The sequence below is a fragment of the Typha latifolia genome, chromosome 12 (genome assembly GCF_019914945.1).
Source record: "Typha latifolia isolate L0001 chromosome 12, TyphaL0001v2, whole genome shotgun sequence".
In the NCBI taxonomy this organism is placed as follows: Eukaryota; Viridiplantae; Streptophyta; class Magnoliopsida; order Poales; family Typhaceae; genus Typha; species Typha latifolia.
In genome coordinates this window covers 5,811,245-5,835,465 of record NC_133097.1, presented here as the reverse complement: position 1 = coordinate 5,835,465, position 24,221 = coordinate 5,811,245, and the positions used below count along the sequence as shown (strand labels likewise).

The 24,221-nt window shown below is 34.0% G+C and overlaps 3 protein-coding genes across 3 annotated transcripts; 1 reads left to right on the top strand and 2 right to left on the bottom strand.

Moving 5' to 3' along the window:
* Positions 1-3,759: 3,759 nt before the first annotated feature.
* On the top strand, positions 3,760-19,611 carry LOC140799302 (protease Do-like 2, chloroplastic). The gene is made up of 21 exons (XM_073153570.1): positions 3,760-4,044; positions 4,194-4,364; positions 4,822-4,875; positions 6,590-6,663; positions 6,788-6,851; positions 8,469-8,513; positions 9,319-9,426; positions 10,207-10,284; positions 11,789-11,855; positions 11,998-12,056; positions 13,242-13,341; positions 13,747-13,826; positions 15,383-15,439; positions 17,138-17,241; positions 17,711-17,798; positions 17,902-17,987; positions 18,128-18,152; positions 18,273-18,344; positions 18,670-18,720; positions 18,806-18,866; positions 18,956-19,611. Exons 1-21 carry the CDS (start codon positions 3,874-3,876, stop codon positions 19,198-19,200), a joined length of 1,860 nt encoding a protein of 619 aa, XP_073009671.1. The 5' UTR covers positions 3,760-3,873; the 3' UTR covers positions 19,201-19,611.
* On the bottom strand, positions 7,966-8,238 carry LOC140798878 (putative ATP synthase protein YMF19). The gene is given in 1 exon segment (XM_073152963.1): positions 7,966-8,238. A coding segment is annotated over 1 exon segment (273 nt).
* Positions 19,612-20,835: 1,224 nt separating the features above from the next.
* On the bottom strand, positions 20,836-23,993 carry LOC140799420 (uncharacterized). The gene is made up of 3 exons (XM_073153760.1): positions 23,820-23,993; positions 23,566-23,714; positions 20,836-21,157 (listed from the first exon to the last, which is right to left on the bottom strand). The coding sequence occupies exons 1-3, from the start codon at positions 23,914-23,916 to the stop codon at positions 21,071-21,073; spliced, it is 333 nt and encodes a 110-aa protein (XP_073009861.1). The 5' UTR covers positions 23,917-23,993; the 3' UTR covers positions 20,836-21,070.
* Between the last annotated feature and the right edge of the window lie 228 nt (positions 23,994-24,221).

Below are 24,221 nucleotides of genomic sequence, written 5' to 3'. Positions count from 1 at the left end.
ATCTTTATGGCTATCCAACAATTATTTTGGCAAGTTGAATTATAATATTGATTGTAGTGTTAAATTAATGCAAAAAGTAATTAGAAGAGAATAAATATTGAATGTATCTATAATGTAAGTGTACAGAGGTAAGAAGAAAATATTGAAGATGCATATGTGTAGCATAAAAATCTTTACTAATTATGTAATTAGAACTAGAATGATAATTCTAGATTACCTTTGGGAGTTTCTTAATAAATTTTTTTTTGAAGATTAGAAGAAAACATTGAAAATGCATATGTGTAGCATAAAAATCTTTACTAATTATGTAATTAGAACTAAAAATGATAATTCTAGATTACCTTTGGGAGTTTCTTACTAATTTTTTGAAGATTATTTTGTACATATGACACATATATGAAATAATTTGTAAAGGTGCATACCTATAACTGGTCTAGACGCTTGTTATCTACAAAGTTATATACAAGTCAATTTATCAATGTTATTAGAAGATAAGCAAATAATGGGATGTAGCATTTAGCTATTGCTGTGTTAGAGATTGAATGCAAAAGTAATTGGATATGATTCTTAGAAAATCTCATTAAAGTTATTAATAGTTTCAATTTTTTTTATTTTCAAGAAAATGATTGTAATTATTTTATTCAGATGAAGAGTTAGAACTTAAAAGATCATACATCAATGAAGAAAGCTTTAAAGATAAAGCTAAAGCAGCAAGATCATGAGAAGTTCGATTATTCTCACCTCCTGTGAACAAAAGCCGAACTAGATTGATAATCGGACGAATAGTCCAGTCGATGTTGTTGTTCGAACAATTCTGAATAGATTTAATTGAGTGAAGGCAATTAGAAAAAATAATTATTCGAGTGCCGAAGAGCAATGCGGTAGATAAAGAAATTGCTTAATCGAAATACGTAGGGTACTTGAGCAAAAATAAAGACCAATACCTCCATCTGAATTCTTTTTCCAAGTAGCAACTACCCCACAAATATTGTAATTCTCGTATATGATAGAATTATCCAATCTAGAAGGAATGGTAGTAATTTCATTGGAATGGAGTTGGTGTAGTAGGTCTAGCGGTACCATGTCTACATAAATTCGACCCGAAACCTGTTCAGGATGAAGTGTGATATTACGAAGAACAGCAGAATTCCTAGCTTTCCAGATACTCCATAATACAATAATAATGTGAGCAAGATTATATGGTTGTTGTTCAGATAATATAATGTTTGAGTACCATTGGAAGAAATTAGATGCATTCCTCACCCATCTGTAGCCAAATCTAAACCAAATCGCATGAGCATAAGCACATTCGACTAATAAATGAAAGGTATATTCTTGCAGTTCAGGGCAATGTAGACAACAAGGATCTACTTAAGGTAGACGAGAGTGCAGCGTCAATTTAGAAGGAAGTGCATCCTAAAGAAATCTCCAAAGGAAGGTTTGCGTACGAGGGAAATTTTTTTAGAACTCCCTACTGAGCTCCAAAGCTTGCGTACGTGAGAGCTGGAAGGAGATGCATCATAAATACTACTCGCTGGAGTATGGTATGCCAATTTGCAAGAGAATTGTCTATTCTTAGTTGGAGTCCAAAGGAGCTTGTCTCTTTCGTTTAAAAATGCCGCAGAAACGTAGATAGAAACAATGTGGGATACAACATCAGGGGGGAAATAGGAATGCAAAAGATCCATATTCTATGTGCCATTAAAGTGGAGGAGATGATTGACAGTGGTGACACCTTCAGGCAGTCGATAGGATGACAGATCCAAATTGCGTATCCATCGATCATGCAATATAGAGATTGAAGCACCCGAGTGAATCTCCCAAATAATAAATTGCTCCAGCTTGCTTTTGCAATTTAGAATGCTTTGCCATGTACAAGAAGAGTTAGATTTATGAGGAACCTTTCAAAGGAGACATTGGTAAGATATTTGGCTTTTAGTTGTTCTTGAATATGAGAGCTTGATGGACAAACTCTAAGGATCTGATATCAAGACCTCCTTTATTTGCGATATATTTTATCTTTTTTTTTTTTAATTATTATTAGATTTGATTCAAGCATCTGAACAATTGTTGTCTAATGTTAAACACGAATATTATAAGAAGCATATGTATGTTAATTTTAGTAAAGTGTTTAAAGAAAAATAATATAAGGATAAAAGCAATATTCATTTGAACAAAACTATAAACTTACTTATGCTTGTACTAACTTAACAATTCAGTAGAAAACTGCTGTTTTGTATGGTTTCTATTAAATGGTGAACTCATGAGTTATTTGTGCATGCACTCATAAAACATTTTTGAGCTAGTTCCTATGTTTGGAGCTTGCTCAGCAGTATTATCTTATTAATGGTTGGAAACTACAATTATATTTTATTTCTGTTATATGGTCAGGAATGATTGAAGCTTACTTAATAGTATTATGTAACAATGATTGTGGGTAAAACTGCAATTATATTTTATTTTTGTTGTATGGCTCTAGTGATTGGAGCTTACTTAGTAGTACAATCTATCTATCAATGGTTGTGGGGACTATAATTATATTTTGTTTTTCTTATATACTATAGGTGATTTGAGCTTGCTTGGTAGTAGTATTTATCAACAGTTGTGGAAATTGCAATTATATTTTGTTTTTGCTATATGATTATAGATGACTTGAGTTTTCTCAGTATTATTTTCCTTCATTTACATTATCTACAAATGGATCTTGTGATTTTGAATTTGATTTATATTGCTGTGTTTGAAGTTATATGAATTGTTTAAACACAATTCATTCAACTTTATTTATTATCAACATGAATATAGTTATTTAACTTAATCAATATGAATACAATGAGTTCAGTACAGAAGGGGCAATTGAATTGAATCTATATTTTAAGAATGATATTGTGATGAAAAAATAGTTTAGAGGTTCATAAAAATCTAGTTAAAAAAGAGTTGTTGATCAAAATAGATATATTTTTTAAAATTTTATTTATTAAAATAGATTACCCCCAAATTTACATATTAAAATATGTCTATTTTGCTGTAGCTTTAAGTTAAACGTTTAACTGCTAAGCATTTTACTTAAACACTTATAAGATAAGTATTTTCTTAAATAAAACGCTAATCTTATCAGCTTTTTTATTGAAACGCTTTAGATAAAATAGACCTCATTTGATATTTAAGTTGGCAAATGATTCAATAAGAACTATTAATTTCTCTCTTCTCATCGAACTATTGAGATTAAATCATACTAAATAAAAATAACCGAAAGTACCGATCATATGAATTGGAAGTACCGATCATTTTTCTAAATTATAAGGATAAATTAGTCATATTTTATTTCTCTCTCTTATCTATCTATTTTTTTAATAAAAAATAAAAATAATAAAAACTTAGTAGAAGTTGAACCTCATATTATTAAGGAAACAGTTATAAGGATAAGCAATAAGAAAATACTTAAATTCTTATTTTTTATCGATTAATCTAATCACATATATAAAATGTCTTATATACCTTTTAATTTATCGAGGGATGAAAATTATTTTTAATAACTAATTGGTTAGTATCAAATCATTTCATTGCTCATTTAAGTTTATGTGTTATCTTTTTTTAGTAAATGAATTTTAAAATAGAGCTAGTTTAGTAAAAAAAAAAGAAAAGAAGAACTCTTAAAAAAGCATTGGATTTTCTGTCACGTGAAGTGCACGTGCTCCACGTCGGATCATAGCCTTCTGTAGATTTTTAACAGCAGCAGGGGGTAGCAAAAGGAGAGGATAAGGAGTGAGACCTCAAAATACAAAGAGAACTCCCCAACACTCTCTTTCGCTTCCCATTCCCTTGCTCTCCTCTCTCTCCTCTCTCTCCTCTCTCTTCTCTCTTCTCTCCTCTCAGATGGCGGCCGTAACCGCACTCTTCGCCTCTCCTTCCCACTCCTCTCCCTTCCTCTCCTTCTCCTACTCCACCTCCTTTCGCAGACCGACCTTCTCCTGCTCCACCAAGCAACCCCACTCGCGGAGGAATGCTCTCCAAAAGGGCGCCTTTTCACGCGAAAACATGGACGAGGTAACCCAAAGACAAGAACGCACATCTCGTTTTCTTCGTACATCCACTGCGTTTGATCTCATACCTTGTTGTGAGCCCGAAAAGATTCGATTTTTCCTAAAACTTTTGACGCTATTATCGCCATTTTGTTGTTTTTTTTTTTTTTTTAGATTGAAAGCGTGTCACAGAAGAGGGTTCCCGGGAGAGGTAAGGATGAGAGGTCGTGTTTGCCGCCCGATGGTGTCAGAGGAGACGCTGGGAAGTCACAATCGGCCGTCTTCAAGTCGGCCGGGGTGCAGAAGAAGGACAGGGGCTTCGTATATGATCTCAAGGATCAGCAGGTATGGGCATTTGGTGATTTGTTGACTTGTTCAATCCTTGTTCAATTCTTCTATGCTTTGCCGCCCATTTAATGTTTTCTTCCCTCCTGTTTGAATGGAACCGAAAACAAAAGGAATAAAAAAGCAAATAGTCTCAAAACTCAAGGAATCTTTCTATGCCAAAGTAATCGGATCTCTCTGTGGCTTCATCACTTAAATTACAAGGGGCGGTTCTTTTGTTATATCAAATTTGGAAGCATTCCACTACTTAGATAAGTGAAGTTTCGGAACATTCTAGGATGGTAGGAAATTCAGTAAATTCTTTTATTGCTAATAGTCAAACACATTTTAATGGCATCGTGGAATTGCCACTTGGTAGATGCAGGGTAGCTTAATATTTCTGTGTCAATATTGCATCTTACTAAGCATGGGATTGATGACTATAAGATGAGTGAATACTAACAAATTCATTCATCAGGCTGGTGACACCAGGAATCTTCAAGATACAACGTTTCTTAATGCTGTTGTCAAGGTAAGCTTTTATTCTAATTAATAATTTGTGTGGGTGGTTTCCTTCCCGTGTGATTGAAGAAGAGACTAGAACAGTCTTATCTGTGTTATCTCTGTTTTGGTGCAGCTAAGCTATTAAGTGAACAAATGAGCTTGTTCCTCTTTAGGTAGAACTGCAATAATACTTTTAGTTTTTTTTTTTCACTATAAAATAAGGTATTTGGAGATTTTATTTTGTGACCAAACTTCAGCGGCAGGAATTCCATCAAATAGATTATATTTTGTCATATATGAGTCCTATTAAGATTAGGGTAAGAATAAGAGTCACAACTTCCAAGTGAAATAGGACTCGGTTATATAGGAGAGGAGATGTGCACAATTTTATCCTCATTTCTGAGGAGCTTAGTTTCAAGATTTGGACCCATGACCTCTTGGATATAAGGGGCAAGCTTTACCATCACACGAAATGATGCCCTCTAACTTCACCTATAGTAGAACAAATGGAAAACACAAAATTTTGATACAATACATCTGGAGAGTTGGCTTTCTATGGTGCATTGTTGTTTGCATTATGAAAATAATGCGTTGGTGTTTAAATCTATATTTACTTGGTCCCAGGACATGATTGAGTTAGTGATAAGTTGGAAGTGAATAATAATTAAGTGCATAGACTTGCCTTTTCAGGTAAATCTAGCAAAATTTAGAATGCTGTGAAATTGTTGGAGATCATTAAGCCGGAGCATAAATTTCAAGGAAATAAGGATACATTTTGGTTAAAGAAATGGAGAGTTTGAGCTACATCTCAGATGGATTGCGAAAAATTGAGTTAATAGGTGTTATTTTTATTCTTCTAATTTAAATTAAATCTAATATACAAAATATTACAATTTTACGACATGACACCAAATTAAGTTAGCGTCATTCAAGACGTCACAATTGCTGATATGTGATTCAGTACTTGGTCATTCAAGAGAGTTAGCTCCTTGACTTAATGCAATTATTTGTTTTTTCATAACTAACTGCCTCTAAATGTCACAATGAGGTTCGTGATGGACTGGAAGATCCCTCCATCCTAATGTCAGGTGTAATGTAGCCTTGGACGAGTAAAATTCTTAAATTCTTCTCCAGAAAATCTCTATTTAAATATCTATGGTTATGTAGATGCTAAATGTTCAGCTTTACATTAGAGTTTAAACCTACTAATCAAACTCAAGGTGGTAGTGAATACATGCTGGAATTGAGGAACATGGTTCTGGATCTCGGTTTTAGCTTAGGTTTTTAGTTCCTGCTAAATGAATCATTTTAACAATTATGAGTTTGATTTTGACAGTTTAGATTTGATATTTAAATTTAAGATAATCTAAAAAAACGAAAATAGAAAAATAGAAAACTATAAATATAGAGAAAATTTACTATATAGTACTGGTGAAAAATTGAATTGAATTTAGGATGGTAAAAGTATCATATAAATCAAATGGAACTTTAAAGTGAACCATGCATATACAGCTTGTCTTTGTCGTCGCTATTATGGTGCATGTGATAGTAGTACTGCTAAAAAATTGCTGTTCTGTGTCTGGCAGCACATTGTTTTCCTAATTGTCTTCCTTTATTATTCTTTTCAATCTTACTAATACTTATAGAAGCAACTTAATGCATCTTATCTTGTTTTAGCTGATAAATTTGCTACTACGTCAGCACTTTGAAGTCTTTATCTATCTCTCACTTTTAATATTCAGGTTTACTGCACGCATACTGCACCTGATTACTCACTTCCTTGGCAAAAACAAAGGCAATTCACAAGTACAGGAAGGCATGTTTTAATTGATATAGCTGAAATATTGTCAATAACACAACAGTACTTTTTTTAAAAAACTTTTAACTCTTACGGAAGCACATTTGTTTCTTAATTTGCACAACTATTTCTTAATTTGCAGTGCTTTCATGATTGGTGATGGGAAGGTCCTGACAAATGCACATTGTGTTGAGCATCATACACAGGTACATATAAACACGGTGTTTTAATTGCACATTTTTTTGGTATCTATGTTGTTACTTCTTTTCTATTGATAACCTTTGTCTCAAAATCCTAATTCGTCTCTGGGAGTGCCTTCAAATATAGGGTTCCTTAAGAGGCAGGATAGACCAAGTTAACATGGGGGGCAATCGGTAAGAGAATATATTTTATAGGCATAGCACTTAATCTGGCACAAAGTGATGCACTAAACAGATAATATGGAGACAAACAATCCAATACGGCTGAACTCAAATAGTTGGGTTAGAGGCTTGGTTTTTGTTTTATCTTTGGGAATGTTTTATACTTTTATGAGATAGGTTGCATATTTATTGATATATTGAACTCGTATATTACTTTGTTTAAGTAAGAAAACCTTATATTCCCACATTACAGTTGGGTTGGCTAAGTAATTTGCAATGAAGTTCTTTATTGAGAATTCAAATATGTAGAAAATATAAATTTCTCAAAGAATAAAGATTTGGATTTCTTAAGGCAATTTATATGGGTCCACAAATTGAAAAGCCCTTGCTTTGGGAGTTTGCAGAAGGGAAAGTCATGTCTGAATTGCTTTCATGAAAAAGAAGCATGGCCAAAACTTTTAAAGATGTTTCACACTTTAAGCAAAATTTGCGTAATTTGTTGAGTCACCTTGTACATTAAATAAAAGGAAAGGATTGCTTTACCCTATGAAAATTGAACCCAGGATAGACATCTTTTGAAAGGAGTTCCATTGATCAAGTTTTGCACTTGTTCATGTTGAAAATAGTTCTGATTTCTGAAAGGTTGCAAAGAATTTGAAACAAAAGAATAACTAAGCAGGTATTTCCACAAGCACCAGTTAGTTATAGACAACATTTTTCCTTGAAAGCTTTCATTGTTCTGTAAGGTTATATTTGAAACCAGAAAGCTCTAGCAACTGTGGTGCTTTTTGGTATTTCAAAATGGGAAGCAAATTGGTTATGCTTTGTTAACTCCTCATTTGTCTATTTGTGGAGTAGCTGAAATAGAATATTTTAATTAGCCTCGACATTTTCATATTTTCTTTGTTTTAACCACATGTTTCTTACATTATTGGATAACAGTATTTATGTCTCAAATTTAAAACTTCCATTGGGATACTTCGAATAAACTGGAGTACATATAGGAGGCAGTGGTGCTAAAACCTTTTCTCGAGACATCTTCCAAACTGTTAGGGTTGTAGCTCTGGATCTTGTTTCCCTGGTGTGAAACCAATTGGTTTCATAGTTTGAGAATTCTGCTGATGCCAAGTATTCCATCTCCATCATCACATATAGGAATATATAACGTAAAGAGGAGACGTGATGACCATTAGAATTGTGTCAAATATGTGAATTTATCCTGCTGAGGCATTTATGATTGAAAAAAGGAAATCCTTCTTCTAGACAGAAAAGCGCTCCCTCCCCAAAGCTTGTCCAGTACCACCAGTACTCAAAAAACATCTCCTTCGCCCGTCAATCACTGTTTTCCAATTTCTCTATTTCCATGGTCAATTTTGCTTTCGATTTTGATCCAAATTCGGCCATTGGTCCCATTCCCGAAGCAGTCTTTCCATGACTTCGACTAATTTTTCTTTGAAACAGGTCAAAGTGAAGAGAAGGGGAGATGACACCAAGTATGTAGCTAAGGTACTTTATATAACTTACTATTCAAAAACTGTTCTATTCTATGAAGTTTTTGTTATCAAATGCAAGATTAATGAGATGGTATATTACTGCAATATAATTTCTATGCAACTAAAACCTGTTTAAAATATGCTATTATGAACCATGTTTATGTTGGAGTACGCAAACAATATGTTCCATGTTTGTACCTGGTATTCATCCCCGTTTCTTCAATTGTTAAAAACTGTTCTATTCTATGGGGTTTTTGTTATCTAATGTGAGATTTATGAGATGGTATATTACTGTAATTTTAACTACTATGAACCATGTTTATGTTAGAGTACACAAACAATATGTTCCATGTTTGTTCCTGGTATTCATCCTTGTTTTTTCACTTGCAAATGATCTTTCTTTTTGATATTTCTGCAAGTTTCCTCTGCTGGCTAACCATTCTGTCTATCATGAATTCATGTACAGTGTACTGAACTGAACTCTTAGTAGTTAATACATATATGGTTTTGCGTTTATGATTGTGATTAGTAAGTTGGACACGATAGATGCTAGATACTCTGTCCCCTGCTCTCCTTTTACACTTATTTGTGTCTTGACATTCTTTCTAGTCCACTTACAGGTTCTTCACTGATGATCTGCATATATTTGCTTTAGTGATTCCATAATATCTTTATCTCTTCTGTATGATGACCTCTATTATTCTTAGTCATTTAGGATAGTTGCAACTTTTTCCTTTTCATTTAAAGTATCTTAAATATTCTGAAAACATTCTCGTTATATCTTGGCTAATAAAGTTCCTCAGGGACCTAATTAACAGGTTTTAGCTAGAGGTGTAGAATGCGACATTGCTTTGCTCTCAGTGGAGAGTGAAGAGTTCTGGCGAGGAGCTGAGCCGCTACGCTTTGGGCGTTTGCCATGCCTTCAGGTGATTTTGTGCTTCAACCTAAACTCTGTTTGAAATAATATATATTGCTTTAAACCCTGCCTCTTCAAAATAGATTCAGCTCATATATGTAAATAAGCTGAATCTATTTTCATTTAAACCCTGCCTCTTCTTGGGTTATGTTGCAATGATTTTAATCTTTTTTTTTTAAAAGTAACATTTAATTATTTATGCTAAATTAGATTGGACAGAACTCCTAAATTTGATTGCAATAACACTTTGGATAGTGCACTAAATTTTTTGTGTTGCTTGTCAGCTTTTAGTGAAGTTGTACTTTTTTCACTTATAATATATATTAAATCCACATAAATATTTGAAGTTCAGATACCTAAATTCTGACTGTTGGAGGAATCCCACTTAAGTCATCAAGTTTCACTAGAATGAGAGGCCATTCTAACTGAACTTATGCAAAGTCGTTAACTGATTCTTAGAAATGGAATAATGTCTTCTTGGTTTTGGTTTCCAATTAAATTATTTTTCTGTAGATTCTACTTCTAATAGATCTACAAAGGTTTATTCTATGAGTTGTCGCTGGATGGGATTTGGAGATACCTTGATTGGCTAACAGTCATTTATCGCTAGAAAATGGATTGAGCAAGATCAATTGGCATTACGCTTTCTCTATTTGTAAACTGCATATGCTCAGTAAATCTGTATCTGGGGCACTTGACAATTTTTTGGAGCACCACATTCCTTTTCACATCATCTGCTAAGCTTATTATTCTCTCATCTTTGTTTAAAATAGTTAGTCATTATTTGCAGGATGCAGTAACTGTTGTGGGATATCCATTTGGTGGAGATACAATTTCGGTAACAAAGGGTGTTGTATCACGTATTGAGGTTTGATCTTACTTGATTCTAATCCAAATGTTCTCATTTTTTGAAGTCTATTATTGCCCCTATATTGATAATGGAATCCCTTTCAGGGAATGACATTGAATGAGGTTCTTACACTTACATTATTTTCTACTTGCATGGTTGACCCCTTTTTCTTTCGTTGACTAGTCAATGACCAATGATTCAAAAACTGTAGGCAGTAGGTGGGCGGTCAAGGGGTTGGCCCAGCATCTAGGTGCTAGGCGGGTGCCTAGAACTAATGCAGCCTTATTATGCAGAAGCTACATAACATCACAATATTCATATATATCTACAAGAGAACTTGTCACTGCTCCTTGAATGGAGGCAATGACAGATGTTGCCGCTGCCAAGGAGTAGTCACAGCAGACTTCTGGATGTTGCTCTCTCCTATGGTGGCCGTTATTGCTAGTCCTTCCAAGAGAAAGCAAGAGGGAGAGAGGATGAGAGAGACGTCCAAAGCACCAGTAATCAAAATGCATGTCTTCTCCATCCTTTGTTGAGAATAATAAAAATTAAAAACTATGGCAGAATCACTCAATAGGATTAGGAACCCCTTAAAACTAAGTAGAAATAGTACTTGCTGATATCTTTTCGAGAAAACAGATATATCATTTTCTCATTATTTTGCTCTATTGTTTTTTTTTTCTTTCAGAATCAAACTAGAAGATGCTTTCTCATTTAGGAGCTTCGCAGTCAAGTTTTTTAGAGAAAAAAATTTATTCTAAAGTAGGACTTGTTTGTATATTATTGTATGCATACCACACTACTCTGCCTATTTAGTATCAGTACTCTGTTTTCTGACATCCTTGAAATAGTTTAATAATTCAGGCTTGTTGGAAATCAAACAGTTGGCTTGAGATTCATGTGGCTGTTTGTGGTCTTGTCTGCTTGATTGGATCCTCTCATGTTTGTGATATCAAATTTTAGTGGTGTTCCATATCATTTTATCCTTTGGGTCACTTGGTTGGTTGCCCTGGCTAATTAGCTAAGGGATGAAAGACAAGTGGCCGTATGATACTTTCATCTATCACAATTAATTATTCTTAGCCGGATTGTTGAATGTGCAATATAGCAACTCTGATGCCAATTGATCTTGTAGCATATAAGTTTTTTGTAGCATATTTATTGCTAGACTGCATGCGCACTGGAATAACGCATATGTGTCTGCATGCCGTATATGTGCTATACGATCACATTGCCAGCCGTATACCGCATATGCGCTATAGAATTGCATTACTACCCACATAATACGGGCGCTTTTCATAACATTGGCCCTCACAAGAATACATCTTATTTCTTTGTGATCTAATAACAAAAGTTTTAATGCTCAATTTTATATTTTTATCACAAAACATTGATTTGTTTTTTAATTGTTCCAGTTTAAAGCTCTTTAGATTCCCATCAATCAGGTGTAACTTATACAGATGTAGCTGTTCTTAAATCTGATAAACTTGTGATTACACCCTTGTCCTCCTAACTGTCTCAGGTTACTTCATATGCTCATGGAGCATCTGATCTGCTTGGCATTCAAATTGATGCAGCTATAAATCCAGGTATGGCTAAATATACTGTTTTCAGTTCCGAAATACGTTATTAACTTTTTCCTCTCTATCTTATGAGCATATTAGCTCAATCTTGTAAGCTAGTATTTTTCAGCATCTGATGAGGCTATATATTATACTTCTTTTCCTGCAGGAAATAGTGGAGGGCCTGCCTTTAATGACCAGGGAGAATGTATTGGAGTAGCGTTTCAGGTACTTCGTCCTTATTATATTACTCAAGTAGCCGACTAACTCATAGTTGTATAAACATTTTATTTTCCTGAAAATGCCAACTATTGCTAGTTCAGAAGTACAGATTGAATTTGGTCTGACCTTGGGCAAGAAGTTGCTTTAATTGCAGCCATATGTATTGGAGTACACCTATACTATCTTCTTCGACTTAATGATAGGTAATAGGTTAAATTGATCTAGATTTTCTTTGTTAGAGACTTAGAGTGTACTCTATTTTATTTACCGGCCACTTAAGGGAAATCAGTTCCACTCCTTTCCTCCATGTATTTATAAATGGCATATGCAGTGCAGACAATGCCTAGTCCTATTTAACTTTGCATCTGTTTTTGATGAGGAAGTCATGTTATAAGCAAGAAAACGTAAACAAAAGAAAAATAATCTTGAAAAAAGTAAAAGAGATAGATGGATAATGAAAAGAATATCAACTTAGCTGAAAATCTAAAATATGAGGAACATTGGAAATAGAGTAGTAAAACTGACTAGCCAATATCAGACTACAATGAATAGATGTAAAGGGTTTAATGGGGGAGGGAAGAATATTATTTCTCTGACAACACACCATTACTGAACTATTAATGCTTGAATTGAGTTGGTCCATAATCAATGTGACTGTTTGGGAAGTAGAGTTATCAGTTTGTGTCAATCCATGGCCAAATTTTGCCCAGGGCTTGAATAAGGTAACCGCATTTGATTGGTCATTGAGATGGTCCATTAATATTTGGTTAGGAAATTTAAAAGCTATCAAATGGTCTGAGACATGTTGATTAGGAAGCAACAAGAAACATTTTCTTGTTCTGCAGAGCCTGAACATATGCAGGTGTGCTTTTGATGATCACCTGTGTGTTGGGATCACACAAAATTTAGCTAGTAGATTAGTGAGAGGATGATATAATCAAAGTTGTATAATACTAAGATACATGTGTGACAAACTTATCTATTTTGAACTGGAAGCCTTTCATATCTTTTTCATCATCTTGATGCTTTGCTAGTTTACAACATGTATATAAGTTCATATTGTGTTCCTTTTATATTTTCTATTACTATGGAATGCTGCTAAACTTGTTGCAACTTGAACATACACTAAGTTAATAATATTTTTTTCTTGTCATTATCTGTTTTTTTTTTCTTAATAAGAATTTTGTTTAGGTCTTCAGATCTGATGAAGCTGAAAATATTGGATATGTGATTCCCACTACCGTTGTGTCTCATTTTTTGAATGACTATGAAAGAAATGGGAAATACACTGGTAAGATGGTAAATAGATGTCGCTTCTTGCTTTTAATTTATCTCCCATTTAGATTAACATCATGTATGCAATTTTTTCCTATATCATCCTCTTTTTGATTCTTTCCTCTTTCTTCAATACCAAGTTTGACCTATCTTACTGGATGTTTTGACTAATATTTCTTTTTGCTGTGAAACATAAGATACTCATTATTTGATTCTAATCCATTCTGCAGTTGTTGACCTTCTTTTTTATTTATTGTGTAGTCTGCAAGTAGAAAGTTCATCATATGTTTTCCTTTCCATGTATGACTACTTAACACAGACAAAAAGATGGAAGTAATGATTGTATTCATAGATAGTACTTCTTTGCTGTGACACATCTTCTTCCGAATTTACCATGTCGTCCCTTTTTAATATCATATAGGATTTCCTTGCCTTGGGGTCCTACTTCAAAAGTTGGAGAATCCAGCATTGCGTGCATGCTTAAGAGTATCATCCAATGAGGTATGTTCTGCTCCTCTTGTAACCTGCCAGTGTAAATGATAGATGAATTCCATCTTCTTTTCTTTATGTCCTTGTGCATTAATGAGCTAACGTGTAACTGACACTTTCCATGCCATTTGTATTTTGTACAACAATCGTTGGCTCAAATTAAGAGGAGTTGAACAGTATGGCTGGCTGAGACAGGAGAAAAGAAACAAATAAGAGAATATCAGCCTTATATAAGGTGCAACAATGGTTTCTTAGGAGACCTCTTGCTTGCCCTAGAACCGAAAGGGAAATGAAAATGGAAAGAACACTTATGTTCTGTAGGCAATAGAGGGAGCTCCATTGGGTTAGGACCCATAATATTGGCTAATGTAAAATTGTCTTGGAGATGATAAGTATCTCAATTCTTGAATGGTCTCTTAATTTATGGTTCTTTGGAATTCTTGTGAAGGCATCTTACCTTTTTCTAGAAAAAAACATATCTTATATAGTATTATTCACGATTTAGATGGATCCACTGTTCATCCCATTATAAGTAGGGCATCTTTCTGTCAATTTAGTATTAGCCTCTATTTTCTTAAGGTATAACTTAGGTTGGAGTGCTTGGCCTAGGGAGTAGGGACAGCATAAGAACCCGATCATTTGTGGACATTGATCCTCATGCAAAGAAAGCATATTCAGTAATTGATGTGGCCTAGGGACAAGGAAACATGTCGACAAAAAAAAAAGGAGGTACCTAATCCACTTCCAATGAGAAAATGACATCAATCATAAATTATTTGAGTTCAAATCAACTCATATAGAGTTAATCTTATATGTTCATATACTAATTTTTACCTAATTTTAATGAATTTGACATATTAATTTTGATTTTTTATTTATTTTTGAGGGAAATCAAATTTTCTTTTGATTCCTACATATTAAATAGTATTTTCACAAGATCTAGTACCAAAATGCTACATTTATGTAGAAGACGCTTACAAATAATAGATCTAGCATTTGTATGTCCTAAATTAGTTTTAAAGTCTAAAAACGAAACGTGCCTACTAGCATAGTTCAGCACGCACTTATGCTGGTCGGCACACCTCTGTACGGGGCTGTGCCACTGGCACATCCCGTGCTAGGTGCTAATAGTCCCGACCAGCATGACCATCTTTGATGGTTTTGGTCGGTAATCATTATTTAGTCTCAGTGGAGTAGAGAGTTGGAGAGAGAGATTATCAAAATTATGGACAGTTAATTTCTCAGCTGTAACTGAAACTGTGTTGTATGCCTTCCTATGCTCCTTTTTGTAAGTTTTTCTAGTTGGTTACTAATTCTGCTTGTTATTTGCTGAGTTTTCACTTCAATATTATTAATATGTCAGATTATCAGGGACCTTCTACACCATTAATTCTCTAAGATTTGACCTTTTGTCTTAGTATACTGAGATATTCCATGAGAACCAGGCTTTTCATACTTCTTCTATAATTATTATTTTTTATATGTTTTGAATTATCATTTCATTTCTTTTTTGTGTATAAACTGAGTTTGCTATACTTTTTTCTGATTACTATTTTTTCTTCATGAAGGGTATACTGGTCCGTAGAGTAGAACCTACTTCTCCAGCTAACAATGTTCTTAAAAAGGTAAACTGATTCATTAATCTCATTTGATACCATTCTGTATGGTACTGAATTATTCTCTTATGTTTTTATTGAGGACATTTCTTCATAGCTAACTGTACTGAAAGTTAAGCTTGTCTTGCTTCATTTCAATTTCTCTAGTTTACTCCATATTCTATGTACTTCTATTTTTGTTGCTGTGTTATACCAGAGAAGGTGCGTGGAAGAACTTGCTGATAGTATTTTTAGAAAAAATTGTCAGGATTGGCCATTTAGATGGGGTGCCATCTCATTGAAATAGAGTCTCAAGATAGCATTTGTAGAAAAAATACTATCGATTGACTAATGAAGTTTTAGTAGATTCGTAGAATAATAAAATGGTAGAAAAAAAAATCTGGTCTGTTTAGACCAAGTTATAAGTATATGCCACACTTGCTGATACTGTACACTGTACACTGTACAGGCTCTTTTCCACAGATAAAAGATACTTTTATACCTGCAAATCTCAATATTCAGCATTGATCTTATTAGGTTGCTAGCCAAGCTTGACACCTCTAAGTCCTTTTCAGTTCTTATGGCCATTTATGAAGCAGTTATAGGCTTATTGTTTTTATTTACTATGTATACTTGGGAATATTTACAGAGTCAATTCAAGCCAGTTTGACTTAACCTATAAAAATTGCCTTCTGTAACTCCATATATTCCTATTACTGTTATTTATCTAATGGGTTGTTTTAAGAGAGGTTTTACTTTATCATCTGGTTGTGCTTTTTTTGTTAATGATGTTAGCACTCTATAAGACTGGAAATATACAGAGGTTGTATGCCGACTATGCCTGAGAAGGTAAATTAGACAAATGTTGCAATTAAAACAATCTGAATAACAATAAAGTAGTCTAGCATTTCTCAAGTTTTTATTCATTTAGCTCTGCCTAGATGTCAACATGATGGTAGTGGCATACTTTTCTCCCTTTTGTTTTATCCCCTTTTCTTTTCAGTATCTTCTGCCTGAAATAAATCACCTCTCATAACCAAAACCCTGTGTAGCCTTTGTTCAAACATGTGAAAACATCTTAAATGATACTTGACATATTTATCTTCAATTAACTCTTCAAGTTGACCCTAACTTAATTGTCCTCTTTTCTCCACTTTCTAGTTACACTACTTTCCATCTCATCATCCTCATTGAGTAAAACCATCTTTTGAACTTGTGTTTTGATTACCAAACAAAACCATCTCATCATCCTCATGGTGCTAAACAAGCAGTATCATATTCATCCACATATATGTAAAGCACAGAAGCTTGATATCCTTTTCATTTTAGTCTATGATAAAGGAGCTTGTTGAAAGAAAGTACTTTTTGTTTGTTAGAAAGGTATTAAATGAGCAAGTTTATAATCCCATGAGCTCTATCAGACCGTGTAGCTCTATCTTCTGTATTGCAGTGAATCTTTGAATACTCATCCATAGAAAATGTCTGATAAATGCCTTTAGTTGTTCAGTTGGTTGACTTCCTATCTTTGCTGCATCAGAGATCAAAATCTTCTTTATGCATGTTTGCCTGTTTGGTGTTGTCTTTTCTTTAAGCTTAGTATAAGTTTGACTGTTTCACTTGCCAATTACCATCTGGTATTCCAGGTTTACTAACTTGATTTGAATGAACTGAACAATGCCAGCGTACTATTTCGGATAATATTTAGATGTTTGGTTTCCTTTTCTCCAGGGTGATGTCATTGTAAGCTTTGACGGTGTTCATGTAGGGAGCGAAGGAACTGTCCCATTTAGGTCCACAGAGCGAATTGCTTTCCGCTACCTCATAAGTCAAAAGTAAGGCGCCCTCCTGACCTTTTCCAACTTTGTTGATTCTGGGCAGTATGAGTCCAAGATCTCACCCATATGATTTTTCTATTTCGCTATGTTTTATTATATGTGAACTTTAAGTTTATTTGTCAATGGCTGCTTCTTTATGTGTTTATGCAGAGAAGAGACACCATTTTGTAACAATGCTGAACTGAGTTTTTTCTGTCCTACAATTTTCAGAAACATATCTTTGTGATTGAAGAATTTTCTGAGTGTTTTTACTCGCCATGTTCCTTATATGTCCTATTACTTGATCACATTACAAATCCTTGTTTCACTTTTTTCCTATAAAGTTTCCTTTTTAAGAACATATACTAATTGATTTGGAGCTGTATTAAAGAAAACTCCCATGGTTGGTAGTTGATACTTGATAACACTTTGTTGCCCCATGAAGTAGGAAAAGGAATTGACCTTTCTAATTGTATTGGTTCGTCAGATTTTCTGGTGATGTTGCAGAACTTGGTATCATCCGAGAAGGTGCCTACATGACAGTTCAAACTGTTGTGCAGCCAAGGGTGCATCTGGTGAGGCTCCATGGCCACTTTTTGGTGTAATTAAAGTAGATGTTACTCTTTTTATTGATTTAACTATCCAATTTCCTTAATGGTTTCCTTTTCCCTTGACAAGGTGCCGTATCATATTGAAGGAGGGCAACCTTCATATTTGATAATTGCAGGCCTTGTTTTCACTCCATTGTCAGAACCCTTGATAGAGTAAGTAGTGGATCACCCGTTATTCATGGTTTCTACTCGATCATCTATCTACATGTTATATTTTCAAATTTCAAGCACCAGAAACCTTATCATTTATGAATTTACTTTTTTTTATTGTTATTTTGCTGTGTCAATGACAGCGAGGAATGCGAAGATTCAATAGGGGTGAGTTAAATAATACAAATTTTTTTTCCTCTGTTATTTTGATGCTTCCAAATTTATGTTTCTATGCCAAGAATCTTTGCTGCTGTTACACTTAAAGTGATTAAAATTGTACTATGGCAGTTAAAATTACTGGCGAAGGCACGTTATTCGTTAGCAAGATTCAAGGGAGAAGAAATTGTCATTCTATCACAGGTTAGTTGTACACTTAGTCCTATTACGATACAACCACCGAAAGTTATGCAGATATCAGGCACACATGTTCCAAGATGTAGCCAAATATGCAATTAAATGAGAAATCGTTCTTTCAGAAGATAGCATTTCCAAATTTTCTCATGAACCGAGGTGAAGCTAAGTCTTATCCAACTTACCATGTATCCACGCTATAACAGATTAGTGTAAAATATTTTTGCCTATTCTGGGGTTGATATATTCCAAGTTTTCTGTTTTCCTTTTTCTTCTAGTTTTTTATTCAGCTCTGCTTTCTTTATTCCTTAATTTCTTTCCTGTTCATTTTTAGGTGCTAGCAAATGAAGTTAACATTGGGTATGAGGATATGAGCAATCAGCAAGTAAATCTTCCTACTTACCTTTGTAACCATACTCTGATATGCTAATTTATTTATAGTAACTTTCATGAACTAATATTGCAAGCAGGTTATCAAGTTCAATGGAACTGCGATAAAAAATATCCGTCATCTTGCTCATCTTGTTGACTGTAAGTTCTGCTATGCAATATATACAATATAGGACTTCTTTTCAGATATTCAATCAATGTATACATTATCATTATTTGTTTCTGTGTAGCCTGTAAGGACAAGTACTTGATATTTGAATTCGAAGACAATTTACTCGCCGTTTTGGAACGAGAAGCAGCTGCTGCTGCCTCACCATGTATTCTCAAGGATTATGGAATTCCATCCGAGAGGTCATCGGATTTACTGGAACCATATGTAGACTTACATGAAGATAACCAAGTACTGTGTCAGGATATCGACGCAAGTCCTGTTTCGAATTTTGAAATTGGATTTGATGGGCTTCTATGGGCATGAACTTAAAGTAACGCTTACAAAGTAAAATTGAATGAAGATTCTGAAATTTTTTCTACCATGACCTTTTCAAGATGCGTAATTCTACTGCGCCAATCTTCATTTTTTCTAAATGAATCTCAGACAGTGCAAAGACATAAGGGTTAGTTGGTGGCGATGTTTGGAAGGATGTCCCATATTTTTAATGCTAAAATAAGCATTCTTGTATGTTTTCATTATTCTTGCGAGGGTGGGAGTGTTAATTCTTTTATCCATTCGATATCTTGATGACAGAAGGTTATGTAAATCGTTAAACTAGCAATAGATCATCAAGCAATTTTGCTCTAATTTTCTCCCCTCCTTTGGCACCGAGTGGGATTTATGTATTTCTTTACTCAGGAAATTCAATCCATTATTCTGTAAATTTTGTGTTTATGATTTCCCTGCCTATATGAGATGTTTAATCTCTTTAACTTCTATACTTTAGGTAATTTTACTCATTAATTTTCATTTACTAATTAGACAACGCGTGATTTTTATGTTTAATATTCTTATGTTGTGACTCATTTTTCTGCGAGAATTTAAGCCTCCGATCACTTATGAAATATGAATATATTTATTTTGGAATAAGCTTACTTATTTTAGTGTAAATAAATAACTTATTTTATTCTCGTATAGTAATTCATTATTCTCTCTCATATTATTTCGTACAACTTAAAAATAATAATTTAATAACTCATAATTATTATTTTGTCTCTAGATTAGATAATACTTAATTACATATCACCTTAGCTATTGTTAAAAATTCCTTATACTATGTAAAATAACTGTGGATTAGATAATATAAATAGACACTACGGGAAAATATGAGATTATAAGTCTGTATTTTATGTAAAATAATTATACACTAAATGATATAAAGAGGCACTACAAGATAATATAGGATTATAAACTCAGGCTCTATGTAAAATAACTATGCACTAGAGAAAATAAAGAGGCACTATCGAGTAATGTAGAGTTATAAGCCAATACTTTATATAAAATAATCATACATTAGAGGATATAAAGAGATATTAGAGAATATAAAATAATTATGCAATAGAGAATATAAAGAGACACTATAGGGTAATATGAGGTTATAAGCCTCACTCTATATAAAATAACTATGCACTAGAAGAAATAAAGAAGAGAATACAATAGAAAACCTAAACTATAGCTAAGATGACCAATATTTAACAAAAGAGATAGTGAAATTTTTTTTAAATAATTAAGGTGATGTGTAACTAAGTGTTATCTAATCTAAAAGTAAAATAATAATTATGAGTTATTATTAAATTAATTTTTAAAAGTGGTATGAAATAAGATAAAGAGAGGATGATGAATTATTATACCAAATTTCGATAAGTTGTTTAGTTACAACAGCTATATAAAGAGACTTATCATATAATAAGCTTATTACCTATTCCACCAGTTAACAGGTGTTAAACATGGCCTAGTTGCAGAACACAAACTACTATTCACCTGCCAGAGTGTTTCAAGTAAGCACATATTAGCATCCTCAGCCACCATCTGTCTTATGGCATTTTAACTTCTCTTATCAAGGTCATCCAATGGAAGATATCTAGAGAGCATTATGAAGGACAACAGAGACTTACTATATGGCCAATAGGATAGTGCTCAATTTATTGAAGCAGCTCATGTTGTACAAAGCATTACTGAATTCAAATCCTAACACATTGGTTTAATTAGAATATCATTAAGTTTTCACTTCTCTCAACAAAAGAAAAAAGAAAAAGAAAACCAGAGAGTATCATGGGGACAATCTAATGCCTCGTATGTCTCACATGATCTAATCAAATGCATCACTTTGTAGTTGATTTCTTCAACTGACAAGTTATGCAGATCGCAACTTCTGAGGTTCAGCCCGCGGCCTCCAAAGTCCAAGCCTATACTTGTGAGTGTATTTCAGAATCAACTTCCTCTGCACCAATCAAATACCAGCCGGAAAAATGAATTTATATTCAAAAAGCTCCAAATACTGCACCTAGTAATAACTTAAGTTATCAACATAGGAACATAATTCTATACAGAGGAATACTATAGAGTAACTGTATGCATCAAATCTTAACGCATTAGTTCACCTTTAACAATACTCCAGTGTAGAATAGCAACACAATTCACTACAAAGATTGTTACACATTACAAAGTAATGTAAATAATTTATTCACTTTTGAAAAGCACTCCAGCATAAAATTGAGCATGAACCATTTTTCTTAAAGAAATCGAGGCTGCTATATTTCTTTTATCTATGAAGGATAAAGACTCTAATTCCCAACCAATATCTGCCCAACCTAACCGTTCTTTCTCTATATTTAAATTAAAATGCCATAAAGGGAAATAGAATCTGGCAGAGAGCTAATAGCCTAATATAAAACCCCAAAGACATAAGAGATATTGTGATGCAACTGGAACACCAAAATAGAACTCATTGAAATAGAACATGTTAAATTTTGAGGGTCTTTTACTCTTTTACGTGCCCCCTGCTAAACTTGAGGGTCTTTTGGCTCGCATGATATGTTAAAATTTGAGATAAGAAGAATAATGCAGAATCCAATATGATAATAAGCTAGTCTACAAGCTGTGCCTTTATAAATCAAATTAGCCAGGCTCCTACAGATGATCATAAAATTTTCTAAAAAGGTCATTCCCAAATAAATGCTGTTATTGGGACTTGGAATATCAAAACACCCATGCATTGAGTATACTCATCTAAATATATAACATGAATTCAAAATCAACAAGAACACATACTCATGCACCTATGTACAGAAATCCAATAAATAATTATATGGATAATCAAGTAACTTATGAACAGAATAATGAACTTCACATTAATATTTTATATTTTGGATGATAGTAATCAGGACCAGGAGCATGATAAGTCTCCCTTGAGCTATATTTACTGTCTATACATAATATATTCCCTATGGTTCCACACATCTAGTTTTTTGACAGAAAAGCAAATCCAACAATTTCCAAAAGCCAAATAAAAAGCATGCTGTGCTAGTTGATTTGAGTCCAATATTAAGGTCCATAAGTTTTCATTTTAGTTCCATGGAATCCCGCAATTACCAAACAACAATTCATTTAAGCTTCATGGAATGTTGAAACTACCAAACAATGATTCATTTTAGTTCTATGGTATCTTGCAAGTACCAAATAATGGTTCATTTAAGTTCCATTGAATCTTGCAAGTACCAAATAATGGTTCATTTAAGTTCCATTGAATCTTGCAACTACCAAAAGTAAGTAATGAGAATTGAACTTCAAATATTACAAAAATCCAATGAAACTCTTAAATGGGGTAGAGTTCAATTACTTAGAGCTCTTCATCGCCATTCTTCATTAGAAAAATGATTCCATCCACATGGCATAATGTTCCGGGCTAATTCTTAACTTCTGTTCTGACTAACCCCATAAAACCAAGCGAATGTAGAAAAAACGGTGGCAATGCACAATACCGAAGAGAACCATTCAGAAATTAAGGCATCTAGCTCTAACAATTGGAGAAAAACTGATGGGATGAAAGGTTACATATTATGCAGCAAATGCAATAGAGGCAAAGGTAAAATCTACAAGTATAGGATCCTGAACTATTAACATTGCCATCCAAATTTTTTCATTCCTATGTAGAGCCATGAAAAGAAGCAATGGAACAATGTTTTCTGATGAAGCTCAAAATGAAAGCTACAGACTCAATCATGAAAAATAAGGAACTGGACCAAATCAGTATGATGGCAAGGCTTACCACCATTCACTATCTGATAACAGGTTCAAGCCATGGATTCAACCTCTTTAGAAATGGAAGCAGAAATATATATACATCCAATGAAACATGCCCTTATAAAATCACGTGTCCTTGCAATTTAATTTTAAATTGCTGTTCTTCTGTGATTATTTGATCTTTTCCAAGTTGTTCGAAAATCAATTCAAAAGTTTGAATTAGTGAAATCCCAGCCCCTTGGCATTAGAAGAAAATAAACATAGCTACTTTTTGCACCTATAAGATTACTTACATGTCAAACCAGATAAGAAGGGTAAACTTGTCGGTTATAAAGACAATGAGAGTAACTTGATGGGCAAATTAGCGAGAACTGAAAGAAGATTCGCAGTTCAAGTGTTCAACAGACAAGTGGAATCACTAAGATACACGATTACGAGATTAGTACCAGGACCCAATTTTTATAGTTGAACTAAATCGAACCATCCACCAATGAAAAATTGCGGATCAATTAAGCTTCAGAATCTATACTAATAAAAGAAAAAAAAATCTATGAAGGATTAGTTGCAAGGACGAGAAACCTAAAAAGGGAGTGCGGAATGGCGTACATGCTTGCAAGGGACGCCGAGTTTCTTGAGGCGAAGGGTTCGGGTGACGAGTAGCTTCTCGAAGTCGCCGATCTCCGTCTCCAGCTTGGCCACGTGGGCCTCCACCCCCTTCCCGACACCATTAAGGAACTCCGGGATCCCCACCTTGACTGCGGTACCCACCCAGAGATGAAAAAGCCCCTCATAAACCCTAGAAAAGCCCTAGGGGACTGATTGTCAAAATCTTTGGGTGAGAAGAAAGGATGAAAGCGTACCTTCGTACGGGGGCTGGTGGTAGGATCTGGCGGCGAAGAGACGATGGAGAAGCGGCGAGGCGGCGAGACGATTCCAGCAACGAGCCTGCAGCGCCATGTCTGTGAACGCCACAGTGGTCGACTAGGAAGCGGGGTTGCCCCTCTTTCTTGGGACGTGAGGAGAAGAACGGTCGGATGAGCTCGAGAGATTTTGTTTTCTATTTTTGAAGTACCGTCATTTTCTATAAACACCTCCAAAAGTTTCTTTTACCATCTAGATCCCTGACCTAAAATATAAAAATTTTGGTCGACAAAATTAAATTTTTTACTAAACGAGCCATGTTCTAAATTATTTTTACCGACTACTTCTCGAACTAATACAAATGAGATCTAATTTACTGTAGCCCTAATAAAAATGCTAAA